This window comes from Perca flavescens, chromosome 10 (genome assembly GCF_004354835.1).
Source record: "Perca flavescens isolate YP-PL-M2 chromosome 10, PFLA_1.0, whole genome shotgun sequence".
In the NCBI taxonomy this organism is placed as follows: Eukaryota; Metazoa; Chordata; class Actinopteri; order Perciformes; family Percidae; genus Perca; species Perca flavescens.
Genome location: NC_041340.1, coordinates 1,441,834 through 1,459,799, shown reverse-complemented (window position 1 = coordinate 1,459,799; position 17,966 = coordinate 1,441,834). Strand labels below are relative to the sequence as shown.

At 40.1% G+C, this 17,966-nt stretch overlaps 2 protein-coding genes across 2 annotated transcripts in view; both read right to left on the bottom strand.

The window, feature by feature from the left end:
• nipsnap3a (nipsnap homolog 3A (C. elegans)) overlaps window positions 1-17,966 on the bottom strand; it is a 171,704-nt gene that overhangs the window by 17,315 nt on the left and 136,423 nt on the right.
• Window positions 13,052-17,966, bottom strand: part of LOC114563242 (GTPase IMAP family member 7) — an 8,129-nt gene continuing 3,214 nt past the window's right edge. Inside the window, exon 2 of the mRNA XM_028590093.1 lies at window positions 13,052-13,827. Within this exon, the coding sequence (XP_028445894.1) occupies window positions 13,052-13,827 (776 nt within the window). The remainder of the gene's footprint in view (window positions 13,828-17,966) is intronic.

Below are 17,966 nucleotides of genomic sequence, written 5' to 3'. Positions count from 1 at the left end.
CTCCAGCTGCTAGAGACGCTGTAGACACGCTGTATTAACGTTACTGTTTAAAACGCTTTCCAGGTTAGTGGGGGTGCCTAGTCTACCGCTCCAAACCAACATTAAAACCGTAGTAATCTTCACCCAGCGTTTAGTTTTGTTGCTAAACTGTGTGTAAAATGAGTGTTCAAACAGGCCTGCGTGTGTGTTTTGAGAAATATCTTTATACTGCAAGACTATATTTATTATATTACGTTGGATATTAGATGTAAAAAGAAGGAAATGGTTCTAACATTGTACTTTAGATGTGTGTGAATTTCCCACACCAGGAGTAATTTAGTTCTATTTTATAGTGATCCATTATCTGTTCAAAAAATGTTTTATGTTCTGTGCAAAATGTTCTATTAAAGAAAAGACAGAAAATAAATATTTGTGTGTGCTGTAAAGTGGATGGAAAAAATGAAATCGGGATCGGCTAAAATCGGTATCAGCTGGCTTAACTCAAAGACTCAATGATTTCACCTACCAGTATAAGAGAAACGCAGCTCTAACTAACACAGAGTTGAAAGTAATCGGGCCTGGTGCCGGATTTCTGGCATATGAATATTTTAGAAAAATAAATAAATTAAAAAGTCCACATGGGATTTGTTTTGATGCACTGGATTTAATCATCGAACTTCCACCTACCAATGAAACGAGTTCTAGCCAATCAAATGCAAAGTAGGGCGGGTCTTTGCCGAAAAGCGAGAGTGCGGTGTGGTCTCCGTGGTAACGCCGCTAAAAAAATGGATGCAAAGTTTATCAAACCTGGAGCATGTAGATACAGGCAGCTTTAGTTGAGAAAGGAGTTAAAACAAATAGCGCTGGACATGAATGGAGGACGAGAGGAAAAGGATGGAGACAGGAAGCTGTTATCAGCACTCTGAGGGAGCCGGGAGCTTCTGCAGCACATGTTGAAGGATACCGGTCGGCAGCAGCGGTAAGACAGGGCTGGCTAGTCATTAGATGCTAGTCATTAGATGCTAGTTATTAGATGTTAGTCATTAGATGTTAGTCATTAGATGCTAGTCATTAGATGCTAGTTATTAGATGTTAGTCATTAGATGCTAGTCATTAGATGTTAGTCATTAGATGTTAGTCATTAGATGCTAGTCATTAGATGCTAGTCATTAGATGCTAGTTATTAGATGTTAGTCATTAGATGCTAGTCATTAGATGTTAGTCATTAGATGCTAGTCATTAGATGCTAGTCATTAGATGTTAGTCATTAGATGCTAGTCATTAGATGTTAGTCATTAGATGCTAGTCATTAGATGCTAGTCATTAGATGCTAGTTATTAGATGTTAGTCATTAGATGCTAGTCATTAGATGCTAGTCATTAGATGTTAGTCATTAGATGCTAGTCATTAGATGTTAGTCATTAGATGTTAGTCATTAGATGCTAGTCATTAGATGCTAGTCACAAAGCTTCGGTCCGTGCACTCTGTCATACGAGTACGTTACCGGCAACCACAGCTACCGTTAACACTGTTCCTTTACTGCCCCACCGTGATACTGTAGCTATCTGAAGCCCAAACTACCTTAACAAAGCTGTGTGTTTGGAGTCAGCATGGCAGGTATTTAAACATAACAGCTTTGTCCCAGAGTCTAGACCTCTAGCTATATGAAAAGATAAACAATGCAACGTTTTTAATAAATGTAAATGAAGCAGCTAATATCAACATGGACAAAATCATGAATGTACTAATTCACTTTTTTGATGATGACCTGGCCAAAGTAGTAAAGTTTAGTTTTCACAATGATTCATTGTAGGATTATGATATTATTGCAATATGTAAATCTACATTGACTCTTAATTTAACATATGGTTGGAAGAAGTAAAAATGTATCCAAAACTTTTTAGTTTTATAAATTATGACTTTTATTATTGTGTAATGTCAGAAGGACTTTAACTGTTTTGCCAGTCAAATTAACTTTAATGAGTGCATATTGAAATATTACACTGTTGGTTGGCAAAAAATGCATCTCAAAATGCATCAGATTGATGTTTTAACATATGTAATATTTAAAATGTTCTTCCGGGGGAGCATGCCCCCGGACTCCCCTAGAGGGGTAACATCCTTCTCACCTTCTTCACCCCTGACCCGTTTTCATGCCTGAGTTACATAACGGCTTTGTCCAAGAGTTTATGAAAAGCTAAACAATGCAAAGTTGTGATTGTGATGTGTAATGTAAGGACTTTACCCTTTCCAAAACGTTTCAGGCTCAGGATATATTTTTACACTTTAAGCCCTGTATTTTGAAATGCAGCCCTAGTTTTATTTAGTTAATGAGAGAACAATATACATATATAAAGTCATATATATATGTGTTCAGTTCAATGTTACGTGACAATAAATATTGTCAACAAGTTTTTGAATTGTACTGAATTAATTTGATTTGACGGTCAGTTATTGATTACATTCAGATGTTGATACAACTACTAGGCTACTTAAATATATATAACATTAAATTGTTAGACATTATGATCTTCTGGACCTTTGCTTCAAAACATATTCTCTAACTAGACCTTTTTAAAATTTTGTTGAATACCCCTGGCCTACGTCATGTGAAATCAGTTTGGGAGAGGTTTCATGTTTCTATTGGCTGAGATATTAATGTGTCACTGACGGAGGATTTTAGTTTCATTGTAAGGGTAGAGAGGGTCTGTGGTAACTGATGGTTAAACTACAGAAAGAAACGTACAACGTCAAAACTATGAAAAACTATGAATGAACACATATGGAATTATGTACTTAACAAAAAAGTGTGAAATAACTGAAAACATGTCTTATATTTTAGATTCTTCAAAGTAGCCTCCCTTTGCTTTTTTTGATAACTCTGCAAACCCTTGGTGTTCTCTCAATGAGCTTCATGAGGTAGTCACCTGAAATGGTTTTACCTTCACAGGTGTGCTTTGTCAGGGTTCATTAGTGGAATTATTTCCCTTATTAATAAAAAAGCAAAGGGTGGCTACTTTGAAGAATCTAAAATATAAGACATGTTTTCAGTTATTTCACACTTTGTTGTTAAGTACATAATTCCATATGTGTTCATTCATAGTTTTGATGCATTCAGTGAGAATCTACAATGTAAATAGTCATGAAAATAAAAAGGAAACGCATTGAATGAGAAGGTGGGTCCAAACTTTAGGCCTGTACTGTATACTAAAAGGAGTTGCTTTTGATGCTTCCCTGATTAATTTAGTTTATAGAGACACACACGCCCTCCGTCTAAGGAGAAGCCCTCGCCTGGATCAGGGAACCCGAAGGCGAGACACGAGGTTAGATACACACTACACCAGACGTCCCCAAAAACACGGGCTCTTATCCCCTGTATATGACAAGCACTGCCCGAGGGGATCTTTAAAACCAATGATTTTTCTTTAGTACTCACGGTCTCAGCCGTCCTCCCAGGGTCACGGAGGTCCCTTCCTTCTTAAGGACGCCCCCCTTGTCCTCCCTGGTCACCGGACTGAGAGAGGGGGGTGCTCAGAGGCTCTGACCAGGCCGTGTGGATAGGGAAATACACTCCCACTAGGAGATAACAGGAGGTCTGCGTGTCCAAGTCGATCCCCGCCGGGACGCAACTCTCCACGGGCGGTTAAAGAGGAGTCACTAACCCCCGTAAGGGGGGAAACCCTCCCCGCTTTACAGAATCCCTGGGAAAATAAGGAACTGGCAAAAGTTGGGTCCCCTAGTCCAAAATCGGACTCAGGTGAGTTTTATTATTTTGTGACAAAAGCAGAAATTAAAAGCAAGTGGTCCTTTACAAAAAGATAAAAATAAAAATAAAGCTAATCCCTCTGAAGTAACAGAAGTATTTAAAGCTGCTTCTCTTTTCCTTCTATCTCTGTGTCCCCGACACTCATAAGAGTGCAGATAATCGCCTCTTCAGGGTCAAAGAGGGCAAATAAATCTTCCCCAAAACGCAGCGAAAAGAGCGTCTGGGCAAACTAAGAGAGAAGAGCACTTTTAGGCCTCTGTCTAACAGAGGTAGGCCTACTCAAAGCAGTTTCTCGGATATAGTATTTTTTTCTTTTCCTCCCATGCACCCAGCGAGCGCAGGGGAACCCCTCTCCAGCTGGGAGAGGCATAATTAATCCTTCCCAATGTAACAGAAAGTGCAAGGGTAGACAGAGAAGGCTTCATGGCATCCCGATGCCACATAAAGCGCTCGGGTAAAAGAGCCCAAAAGGGAGCCCAAAAGGGACCCAAAAAGGGACCCAAAAAGGGACCCAAAAGGGGGGCCAAAAAAGAGCCAGCTACTCGGCAAAAACATTTATATTTATACACGAAAAACATTTCACTCCTCCCAAAGTTATCAAAAGGGACGAACTTCATGTACTTCCTTGTCCTTGTAAGGTAATGTAGGAAACACTTCACAAACAATGTTACAGTAATGAACCTCATGAACTCTTCAGCTCGTGTGCTGTGTATGGCCACACATGTGCCTTCAAGACACACACACACACACACACACACACACACACACACACACACACACACACACACACACACACACACACACACACACACACAGCTGCATGCACCATCAAGGCTGCAGCTCCTGCCTGGGCTCCTCTTATCTGTCTAGGTGCTTTCCTACACTCTTCACAGTTTCTCAATAAAAGCTCTTTCTGTCATGAAATGCAAAAACAGATCAGTATAAGCAAAAAACATTAATATATAAGCAAAAACAGATTAACATGTAAGCAAGATATTATGTTATTTTTTGGGGTTTTCAACACACACACTCTAAGCAATGATATAGTTTGCTTTTCAAAACACATCTATCCTGTTAATACTGACAACGCTATATATGTCGTAAAGCAAGGAATAAGGGAATGATTCTGCTATTTCTTTGTTTTGGGGTTTTCATCTGACACAGCGGTCACTGCTCCTATTCCGACTACTGCTGCTCCTACTACTCCTGCTCCTGCTCCTACTCCTGCTCCTACTGCTACTCCTACTCCTGCTCCTACTGCTGCTCCTACTGCTGCTCCTACTACTCCTACTGCTGCTCCTACTACTCCTACTCCTACTAATGCTCCTACTGCTGCTCCTGCTCCTGTTGCTGCTCCTGCTCCTGCTCCTACTGCTACTCCTGCTCCTACTCCTGCTCCTACTCCTGCTCCTACTAATGCTCCTACTCCTGCTCCTGCTCCTGTTGCTGCTCCTACTGCTGCTCCTACTCCTGCTCCTACTCCTGTTACAACCAGAATAGTTAAGAAATACCTCCATCTATGAGTTTTTAAATGAAGCCAAAATCTGTCCAATACACATGGCTGAGCTGACTTGGCTGGGCTGACAGAACTGGCTCGGCTGACAGAACCGGCTCGGCTGACAGAACTGGCTGGGCTGACAGAACCGGCTGGGCTCTCAGACATGTTCCTTTCTTCATTAATGAAAGTCTGAGCCATCCTGAACATGTCATCAGTGTAGTGTTCTCCACCGTTACCTGAGACCATCTCATCTACTTTACTCAGGAAGTCTCTGACCTGATCTCTGCTTCTTTTGGTTTTGTTGTCAAACACACAGAATCTACCTCCACACATGGAGACCAGGTCTGACACATGATGGTCAGACTTTATCAAATCATTAATGGACCGACCTCCCAGCTCGTCTCCATGAGTGAAAAGCACCATGAAGTACTTATGGGCATCTTTGCTGAACAGTAGTGGAAGCATCTCAAACAGTTTTTTGTCTGCTTCAGTGATTCTGCCTAGTCTGACCACAATAACAAAGGCATGAGGTCCTGGACTGGCCTCTACTACTGCCTTCAGGATCTCTTCAAACAGCTGTTCAGCAGTCAGAACTTTATCAGTGAACCCTGGAGTATCGACCACCGTGACCTGACGACCCTCCACTATGGCTGACTTAGAGACAGTCTTTCTAGTGACTGAACCAAAGCCACAGCCTGATTCAAACTGATCTTTAGATCTTAAGATGGTGTTCCCACAGGAACTTTTTCCAGCTCCAGGAAGACCGAGCAGCACGATCCTCCGGTTCCTGGAATCATCGACTGAAAGACACAAAACAAATAAAATCAAATAGTTAACCTTCTCATAACTACTGTCGGAAAAATGATTTTAAATGTCAGTAAAACAGCTCTTAACCAGAGCTGGAAGAAGTACTGAGAACTGTTACTTCAGTTATTTAGTAATACTACAATGTAGATAGCTATATTATCTTTATTGTTACTATAATTGCCACCGTTCATCATACCAACTGCTATAATTATTATGAATCATATCTGTATATCTGTATCAGTGTCTCTGTGTCCCACCAAGAATCAGGGTCTGTCTGAGGTGTCTGATAAAAGGAAGTTTTTCCTTGCCATTGTTACATAAATTACAGTGTGGTCTAGTACTACTCTATCTGTAAAGTGTCCTAAAGTAAATCCTGTTAGGATCTGACACTGTAAATAAATTTAACAATCACACACGGTTAAAGACATAGATTGCTGATGATCGCCTGCCAAAGCTCAAACATGTTGTGGGCCAGTTTAAACTCTGTGTTTGTCTCTGTGAAGTCTCTTCACTGCTCCAACCAGTAATACAAGTTCCAGCAATGAGAATCAAATCTTTACTCAGATAATGAAGATGCTGTCTATCAATCTTTGTATAACATCATCCAAAGCCATGGTGTTATAAATAAATACATTTAAACATTAGATCAGATACCTGTTTCCTGGGTGTTGACGTGGATGGACTTCTGCAGCAGCTCTCTGACTTGTTCTTCATCATCACTTCTATTGTCGAATAGATGATATGCACCGGCAAACCTTCTAATAACTTCTGGAAGCATTTCTTCCTCGTTTCCTTCAGAGAGAAATTTCTCCACTGTCCCGCCCTCTAAAGCATCCCCCCCAGTGAAGAGCAGGTAACTCTTCTTCATCCCCCGAGGCCCGAGGACTCTCATAGCTGCCTGAACAGCCTTCTGCTCCTCCTCTGTGATCCGTCCAACTCTGATCACCACCAGAAACAGACAACGTCTGGAGGACAACAGGAGACTCTGACAGAAGTCTTTAATCTCCTCCTCTGTGTCCTTAGAGTCTAATATTCCTGGAGTGTCGACCACTGAGATCTGTTTCCCCAAAAGATTTCCTGTTTGTTCAGAGATCTGTTTGGTCACTGACTTCATGGACAGCTTTGACTCAAAGGCCGTTCGTCCCAGGATGGTGTTTCCTGAAGCACTTTTACCAACTCCTGTTTTTCCAATCAGGACGATGGTGAGATCTGGATCCTGATCTGGAGACTGATCTGGGTTCATGTCTGGAGACTGATCTGGAGACTGATCTGGGTTCATGTCTGGAGACTGATCTGGAGACTGATCTGGGCTCATGTCTGGAGACTGATCTGGAGACTGATCTGGGTTCATGTCTGGGGATCAGAGAACCTGCTGGAGAAAAGGACCAGATTCAGTTCAATTGTATTTGTAGAAATGACTGCAACTAGCATAGTACTGTAAAATATACAGTAAAATACCACATTTCTTCATTACAATAAAAATACATTTAGTTTATATTGCATTGTGGGTAATTCTGATGAAGCGGGAATATTTTACAGTATACTTTAGGCTTGCTGTAACCTCGCTGTAATATACTGTGGCAATAATACTGCATTGCTGTAAATAGCAAAAGGGCAACTCCTAATGGAACATCAAAGAGACACACACACACACACACAGAGACACACACACACACACACACACACACACACAGACACAGTGTAATCAGAATCAGAAAGGAGAGTGAGGAATTTTCCTTGGTGATTGGTGCATACATATACACACATATTAAACATTAATAAGAAATAAACAATAAATATAGGAACAGAAACAAATACTAAAGAGCTGTTTAGTGAAAGAGAAAGGAAGCTGAATGGGTTTAGTGCAGAATGCAAAGAAATATAAGTATGATTAAACAAATGTCTGCCTTTGTGTGAAGAACCCTCCGACCACCACAACACTGTAACTACAACACTGGACTTGATCATGCATGTCATCTTTTTGTGGAAATATATCAAACATTGAATGACATCATTCTTTATATTAACAGATCTGAATGTTATTACTCCATTTAGTGCAGAGATTTTAAAAGTGAAAGATAATAACTTGCCTTTCAAGTTAATGTCAGAGCCTGCTACATATTATTATTATTATTATTATTATTATTATTATTATTATTAATAATAATAATAATATCATTATTATTATTATTATTATTATTATTATTATAGTAGCATTATGGAAGTGGGGTATTAAACTGTAGAAGTCTAGTGTATAATTGTCATGTCTTCCTTTTCTATTTTTATTTAATTGTTACCTTCCTACTTCCTCTCTGTCAATAAATATGTAATATTTGAACTGAACTTTTAAACTTCTAGTGAATCTGAATTCTTTCAGATTAAACTCTCTAAAAGAAACAAAATAAATTCCCCTTCAACCCAAACGGCCTGAAACCGTCATTAGACCATTTCATGGTTATCAACATATTCTAAATACATTTCTAGTTTATTTCCTGACAGGAAGTCAACCAGGACTAGCGGACATATTTCTGCTGCTGATCTTTGTTGTTTTCTTTGTCTGACGCCATAAACTCACTTCTCCTCTAAAACTGTCTGTTCATCATTTCCTCTCAAAAGATCAAACTTTTAATAAATAATAATAATATATTTTCACACAATCAGCTGATTCCTCAAATCTGAATTCATCTCTCAAAAGTGAAAGTATAGAACTGAAAAATAACCCAAAAATAAAACTTAAAAGTAATAAAACATACTGATATATATATATATATATATATATATATATATATATATATATATATATATATATATATATATATATATATATATAATGTATTGATAGAGACAGATTTACCTGCTCAGGTGTCAAAAGATCAGCACACAACAGCAGCCAACTCGCCTGAAAACAACACGACGATATCTCTTCTGAGCTGTGCATGTAGAAATGGTTACCTTTCAAAATAAAAGCTCCACTTTTATTTTAAGAGTATTAGAATATTTACTCAGGTAAATGTACTTCAATAAGTTAGGTAAGTCTTTATTAAGTTACTTTTGTTTTATTTCTATTTGTTTTGTTTGAATTATGATCATGTGCTGCATATGCAGCCAAAACTGCTTGAAAATAAACTATTTAGACTTCATGCTCAAACACTTCTGTTTCTCTTTGTGTGTCTGACTTGTTGTCTTTGACCTTTATTTTGAAAGTTTTGCCCAGAAATGAATGTCTTGTTGTTTTTTTAAAGCCGTCTTGCTGAGTGAACTCATACCACCATTTTGTTAGTCTGAACTGTTAACATGTCGCTTTCACTTTCACTTACAGACAAGATGGAGGTTACGTCTGTTAAACACACAAAGCTTTAACCTTTATCATTGTTCTAACCACATCCTGAATGATAATTATTCATGATCTACTTGTCTAAAGCTTCATACTACCTTTATCATTAAACTGAGGTTACACAGAAACATTTTAGTTGAACTGTTTTAACTGATTTAGATAGTGACATACAGTAAACCTTCGATATGTGCTTTAATTCAGACTGAATCAATGAGGAAATAAAACAGTTTCTGGTTCTGTAAGAGGGAGGAGACACACGCACACACACACACACACACACACACACACACACACACACACACACACACACACACAGAGATACACACACACACACACACACACACAAACAGACACACACACACAGACATACACACAGACACAGACTCACACACACACATAGAGATACACAAACTCACACACAGAGACACACACACACAAACACACACAGAGACACACACACACACATTGTGTTAGTCTGAACTGTTAACATGTCGCTTTCACTTTCACTTACAGACAAGATGGAGGTAACGCCTGTTAAATACAGAAAGCTCTAAACTTTATCATTGTTTTAACCACATCCTGAATGATAATTATTATGATCTACTACACACACACACACACACACACACACACACACACACACACACACACACACACACACACACACAGACACACACGTAAGAGGGAGGAGACACTAAATAAACTCAGTGTTTGCTGCAGAAAACCTCCAGCCAGCAGCGTAGGTTCACACCTCTTGTTCTGGAAATCTACATCCAGAGTTTCTCTCATCTCAGGGTTACTAACTCTTAGTTTTCACTAAACCCACTTTCTGAAACAGCCAGGCCTGTAATGGTCATTTAGATTTATGATGTGTAATTAATGGTGACAGGTTTGTTCCGTTCCTTAAACCTTTCACAGTTCAGTCTTCAGCACACGTGTTGAAGTAGATGATGTGTTAGTGCTCTATTCCCTGATAGTCAGAACTGGTTTCCCTCTCTCCCTTTGCTTTCAGCCTTGTAGAAACTAGATGATACCAATATGCTCTCCCAAAACTCCTTGTTCATTCATAAATGTCACAAAATCAAGACTAAATTAAAATTAAAGTTTTTATTGAGCACAAAAATACAAATTTCCTAATTTTGATAAACATTTCACACAGATTATGTAAATAATGTTGTAGTTAAATGACAGAAATGTTTCCATGTAACAGGCTCTGATTTCCAACCAAACCATTCAATCAGTTGTTTAAAGGTTTAAGAAACTTACAAACTTACGAAGCACATGTACTGCTGGTGAGGATGAAATCTGTAGTAAAATTCTTAAAGCCATTGTACTTGATATCATGGAGCCTTTTACTTATTGTATCAATTTATCAATGCTATCTGGAGTTGTGCAGAAAAGGGCAAAAATTGCAAGAATTATACCAGTATTTAAATCTGGGGATAAAAATGATATGAGCAATTATCGTCCAATATCAATCTTGCCTACAATCTCTAAGGTTTTAGAGAGAGTAGTGTACAATAGGTACAAGCCGAACTTGTAATGTTTTGGACTGTCTGCTTAACCTGATTGCATTTAACATACTACATTTATACACCAGACCTACAGTAGGCCTAGCTAGGCTACGTGCAGAACATTGTATGTTATTTTGGAAGTGAAAGAATGGCTTTTGTTGTTGATTTGCTTTACCCTGAGCTCGAGGAGAAGCTGCACTCGCTCGCTGCTCGCTCGTCTGAATCAGATCCACTCATGACAACGTAGCCGGCTGATTTACTGACTCCCGCGAGAACTCACGAGTCATCAACAACTCACGAGTCATCAACAACTCACGAGTCATCAACAACTCACGAGTCATCAACAACTCATGAATCACCAACAACTCACGAGTCATGGAGGGCTGGTGGGTTCTCGAGTGAATCCCACGGTCTGCGAGCTTCCGGCTCTGAGTCTGCGGGTCGGGACTGTCTCTCTGCTCACTCAGGCGCTTGAGTTGACTTGTGGAGTTGCTGTTAACTATGAAATTGTAAGTTATAAAGCTTTTTGCAGCTAAGATGGCTAGGAATAGTAGAAGCTAATGTTGCAAGAGGTTTTTGTGTGCCGCTGTTATCATTTTAGATTGAATTGTAGTAGGACTCAACTGAACCGGGTTAATGATACTAGAGACTCGTGATGACATTGAAAATTCTACCATGGTTTTCCACAAAGTCTTATTTGCTGATGATATAAATGTATTTATGTCACATAAAAGTCCAGTTGGACTGCAAGAAATAGTAAATAGAGAGCTAAGAAATGTAGAAATGTGGTTTCGTTGTAATAAACTATCTCTTAACATCAAAAAGACGAACTACATTGTGTTTCATTCCAACAAAAATCAAATGAAAAACAGGCATGTTTGTCTTAAAATAAATGACCAAATTATTGAAAAAGTAAATACCACGAAATTCCTTGGTGTTTATATTGATGAATGTTTAAATTTTAAATGTCATATTGATCATCTAACAAAAAAATGATCTAAATATGTTGGGTTATTTTTTAAGTTAAGACATTTTCTTCCACACTCAGCACTTCTCATCTTATATAAAACTTAGTTTGAGCCTCATTTAAACTATTGTAATGTCATATGGTCTAATACTTTTCCTAGTCACTTGAAAAATTACAGAAAAAAATCATACGGGCATTAACGTGGTCCGAGCCCAATACCCCCACTCGCCCTTTATTTCGTCGTCTGGGGATATTAAGGCTTACCGAATATAATGTCTTTCAGAATACATGCATGATATTACAGGTTATTCATAGGTTAAATTACCAGTTTGTGTGAGCTTATTCTAATAAATCGTCCCCTGCACACTTATGACACAAGGAAAACCCATCTAATTACTGGCAAAAACCGACAGTTAAAATGTACGAGTCTGAGTATAGTTTGTAGGGGACCGCAGCTTGAGGAAAACTTGAAAATGTTGTATTCTGTTTCCATCTTCAAGAAAAGCCTCAAGGAAAAATTGCTCATAACATATGATTGTTGATTTTTCTTGAAATGTTATAGTTTGTGCTGGGATAGTTTGTTTGTAGTATTTTGTTTGTTAATTTAAGTATGTCTGTATTTTTGTTGTATTTTTGTATTGTTTATTTTCTGGTAAATTGAGTTTTGTATTGTATATTATTTGTTGTTGTTTATCGTTATCGGGCCCCCTCCGAAAAGCTTTTAGTAGCTTATTTGGGGTTCCCCATTTCACGCGGCTTATATACTGTATGATCATTGCACCTTGTGGGATTGTATTTAATAATACGTTGATGACGTGTGAAATAAACGTGGTGGTTAAACCTTATACATAGTTACCGGGATTTCATGACGTCACATATGCGCGCGCCAGCTGGGCTGCGGTTACTTTAAAACACGCTTTACACTCAGTGGCACCGTGACGAATGCCAGGGGGAGATTACTCGCCAGGGAAGTTAAAAAGAGAATTAAAACGACAACGCGACAGGCAAAGCAACGAGACCAAAATTAATATTGGAGTAGCTAGAACAGCTGCGAGTAAACAATGGAGATACTAAGAGATCATTTTGGGTTTGGCCACCGTAGGAGGAGGGGCTAGAAAGTAATATTCAGTTGGTTGTCATATACAATTTCACCGCTAGATGGGAGAAATTCGTACACAATGTAGCTTTAAGATTGTAAATTCAGTTTCAGCTTCTCAGGAAACTGGGAAAGAACCTCACTGAGAGAGTCTTTTTGCACCGTCTGCTCTACGACATGACGGACTCCGCTCTCTAAAGCACGATAATAACGCCTCACTTCCTCCAGCTCTTCCTGCAGTTGTTTCTCCACGTTTTGTTGCTCCTGTTGAGCTTCACTCAGCTTCTTCTCGTACTTTAACTCGACAGATTTGATTTCTTCCTCCAGTTTCTTCTCGTAGAACTCTCTGAGTTCGGCCTCTCTCTGACTCAGCATCTCCACCACCTCCTTGTAGGTGTAGTTGGAGTAAAACTGTCCTCCGTTGGCCTCAACCATCTCGTCTACCTTCTTTAACAGACCCAGGACCTGTCCACGATCGTTGATCTTGAGATTGTTGAAGATGTGATACCTGTTCTCCACCTTCTCCAGGACCTTCTGCAGCTCGGGTCCAGCCTCTTCCTCCATCTGTTTGAAGTCTGCCGTGACTTTGTCTCCGTGTGTGAAGAGGATGATGGTGTACTTCCAGGCATCTTCTCCAAAGACCTCTTCCACCTTCCAGACGGCTTCTCTTTCCTCCTCTGTGAAAGGCCCCAGTTTGATGACCAGCAGGATGGCGTGGGGCCCCGGGGCCGACATGTTGATGCATTTGGAGATCTCTCTCTCCACAGTTTCATCAGGCTGTGAAGTGTCGAAGAGTCCGGGAGTGTCGACGATGGTCAGCTGCCTGTCCAACACTTCGCCTGTCTGCTTACAGCACTGTCTGGTGACTGAAGAGAGAACAGATGTATTTATCATGTGCTTTATTACAATGATGGTGATCACACAAACATGGACACAACACGTGAGCAATCCAGGGGCCATCCGGCACGATGACAACATCAGTGAGTATTACAACTAGCCATTCAGGATTTTAGACCCTTGAGGCTAAATTTCAATTTAATAATTTTATCTCAGTCCACCTAAAAATTCTGATAATCAAAAATTATTTTTTTTAAATCAATTTTAGTGTTTCAAGTGAGAGTTTGTGAACGTGTCTGTTAGTGACAGAGGACACAAAATTACAGGTTGATAGGGCTTGAAACAGGTTTAATATCCTGTGTGTCTGTCTCCAATATGCACCTGTAACTCAGCCAAGGAAAGACAGAAACGTAGTGTTGGCCAATCAGAGGAGGTTGTGCCAGACTCTCTCCTTTGGCTGAGTCTCTATCTAATCAGTCAGAGGGAGAAGAGGAGACGGTTGTGTAGTTTAACGTTGGTAGTCCCCAGATAAGAGGTTGGTCATTTCATAGTGCAGATTAAAACCCAAATTGAAATGTAAGCAACTAAAATTGCTTAATGTTAGAACATTGCGTGTGTGTGTTTGTGCGTGTGTGTCTGCAACTAACCATGGATTGGTGGCACACTCCGCCCCCAATCCAAGATGGCAGAAACTATGTTTGTCCTATTTTGTTTGTTTCTTGTCTGGAAATGGCATCTCTTTTAAATTATATTTTAACCTTGAAAATCTCAACATATGGACTTCTGAAGCATTCTGAGTGGATTACTGTGTTCCGTTGTGGAGTTTACTCGCTTAATTCCTGGTACTTTTGGGCCTCTGTATCTCTGCACTACTGACTCACAGTTTGCATCATTCTTTGGAACAGAAAGAGCTGTGGCCCCCACCTCTTCACCATCACCACCTCAGAGGGCCTGCCTGCTACGGCCTCAGCTCCCTCCACCTCACTAGTCTATGATCTGCTGCAGCCTCAGTGGATACAACCTCAACTGCATCAACCATCAGGCTCAAGTCACCGGCTACAGCCTCAGCTGCCTCCATCTCTGGGCTGTCATCTGTTACAAATCTATTCCACCTTCACTGCCTCTCCATTTTGAAGGATTGGTTCATTGTCTCTGCAGACTCACTCCCTGCCTTTTTAATATCATTAAATTCTAGATCTGGCACTTTCTGCTACAAATCAGCTAAGTCCAGACTCCTTGTTATTATTTTATTACTAATCTCTGGAAATGTTCAGCCTAATCCGGGACCTAATAGTTTTACGCTATGTGATACACCTGAAGATTTTAAATCTAGGTCTGGCCTGGGTATTATTCACCTAAATGTTTGGAGTTTAAAGGGGTGATAGAATGATTATATAGGGTATTTTACACTGTTCCTTAAGGTCTCCTAATGGGGAATGTAACATTGGTTGGGCTGAAAATTGCCCGAATGCTATTTTATTAGGCCCTTAACTACCCTGTGAATATGGCTCTATTTGGAACAAGAGCTTTTCTTCCAAATATGGTATGCTCATGAATATTCAGAATGAGCTGCGTGCTGATTGGTTTGAGCAAACTACATAGAAACACATGGGAGACTCCACAGCAGGTCTCATATTTCAGAAACTGCAAAGTTATACATTGTTTGTCGGGCTATTTCATTATTAAATTCACTTCTGAGACTTTTTTAAGTGAGAAATCAACTATATAAAGCTCAAATATGGGCCGTTTTACGATAATTGATGGCTAATTGCAAATTTCGTAAGACTGTGTGTCGGAGTTCAGCCGCTGGTGCTGCCTTGCCGCCCGGCCTGCCTTCCTCCACAGACCCCGGCCTGCTATGAGGTACGTGGAGCTCGGTCACAGCTCGTAGCCCACAGCAGGGACTTCCAACGCCGCTGCCCTGACATGTCACGTCACTTATACAAAATCTAACTAAATGTTTTATAAAGCTAACAACGGTGTCCGATTGCAAGTTAATGAATATTTGTGAAGACAAAGTGTTTCATTAGCTGTCCCTTCAATCTGTGTGTAGCTACAAACCACGGATAGTTAGCTTCATTTTCGCCGTAATTCGAGTATATTTACAGTTTGAATTTCGTCACGCCACTTATACAACATCTACCTAAAGGTCTTATAAAGCTAACAACGGTGTCCGATTTCAAGTTAATGAATTTTTGTGAATTCCAGAGGAATTCTAAGACGAGGCTAGCTAGCTCCATCCAGCCACAGGCTCTATCAATGAGACTCGCGGACAAGCGGCGTTTATTTCCCCAATCGTTTGTTTAAATAACTCAACACATTATAATTACACACATTAAAAGATTAACTGGAACCTGTGGTAACAGATTGCTGGTGTAACAAGCTCGCTGACCGCGCTCTCACTCACACACACCGGGCATTTAGCTAGCAGGAAGAGGGGAGCTGCAAGCCCTGGAGCTCCGTCAGGGCACCGGAGTTTAGTAGTCCATTAGCCCAAGAGAAGGTGACTTTGAGCGGGTATGGAGTGCTGTGGGCTGCCAGCCGTAACGGAGCTCAATCTAGCTCACAGCAGGCCAGGGTCTGTGGAGGAAGGCAGGCCAGGCGGCGAGGCAACAACACAGGCAGCACCAGCGCTGAAGTCCAACACACAGTCTTACCAAATTTGCAATTAGCCATCAATTTTCGTAAAACGGCCCATATTTGAGCTTTACATAGTTGATTTCTCGCATAAAAAAGTTTCAGAAGTGAATTTTGTAATGGAATAGCAGAGATCTGTGCGACCTAGATTCAGAAGACTACCTGATCTCAGGTCAGTTGTGTAGCCTATGTAAATGTTCTACCTGATCTCAGGTCAGTTGTGTAGCCTATGTAAATGTTCCACCTGATCTCAGGTCAGTTGTGTAGTCTATGTAAATGTACTACCTGATCTCAGGTCAGTTGTGTAGTCTATGTAAATGTTCTACCTGATCTCAGGTCAGTTGTGTAGCCTATGTAAATGTTCCACCTGATCTCAGGTCAGTTGTGTAGTCTATGTAAATGTACTACCTGATCTCAGGTCAGTTGTGTAGTCTATGTAAATGTTCTACCTGATCTCAGGTCAGTTGTGTAGCCTATGTAAAAGTTCTACCTGATCTCAGGTCAGTTGTGTAGCCTATGTAAAAGTTCTACCTGATCTCAGGTCAGTTGTGTAGCCTATGTAAATGTACTACCTGATCTCAGGTCAGTTGTGTAGCCTATGTAAATGTTCTACCTGATCTCAGGTCAGTTGTGTAGTCTATGTAAATGTACTACCTGATCTCAGGTCAGTTGTGTAGTCTATGTAAATGTACTACCTGATCTCAGGTCAGTTGTGTAGCCTATGTAAATGTACTACCTGATCTCAGGTCAGTTGTGTAGTCTATGTAAATGTACTACCTGATCTCAGGTCAGTTGTGTAGCCTATGTAAATGTTCTACCTGATCTCAGGTCAGTTGTGTAGTCTATGTAAATGTTCTACCTGATCTCAGGTCAGTTGTGTAGCCTATGTAAATGTACTACCTGATCTCAGGTCAGTTGTGTAGCCTATGTAAATGTTCTACCTGATCTCAGGTCAGTTGTGTAGTCTATGTAAATGTTCTACCTGATCTCAGGTCAGTTGTGTAGCCTATGTAAATGTACTACCTGATCTCAGGTCAGTTGTGTAGCCTATGTAAATGTTCTACCTGATCTCAGGTCAGTTGTGTAGCCTATGTAAATGTTGGGGCTGACAAAGGTTCCGGTTTTTGGGAGGTTGACGTCAACTTCCAGCTTTGTTGGGATTCGCCCGTTTTCAGCGGCAGTTTCAATATGAGATGTTCATAGTAAAGGGGTGTCAGTGGGACTTTGAGCTTCTATGTATGTCCTATTTACCCACCCAACTGTCGTTATTCAACTATGACAGGGTGAAATCAGTTTTGCATTCTATCACCCCTTTAATGTCCAAACTGGATATGGTTAATTTATGGGTCAGGTCAACTGATGCTGACATTGTTGTTTTATCTGAAGCCTGGTTGACAAAATCTGTCCTTGATAAAGATATTGGCATCAATGGTTAAAATGCGTATCGCTCAGATCGCCCAAAAAGGGGGGGAGGTGCTGCTATTTATATCAAATGCAAATTCAACTCTAGTTTAGTGCTCTCACTGTAAAC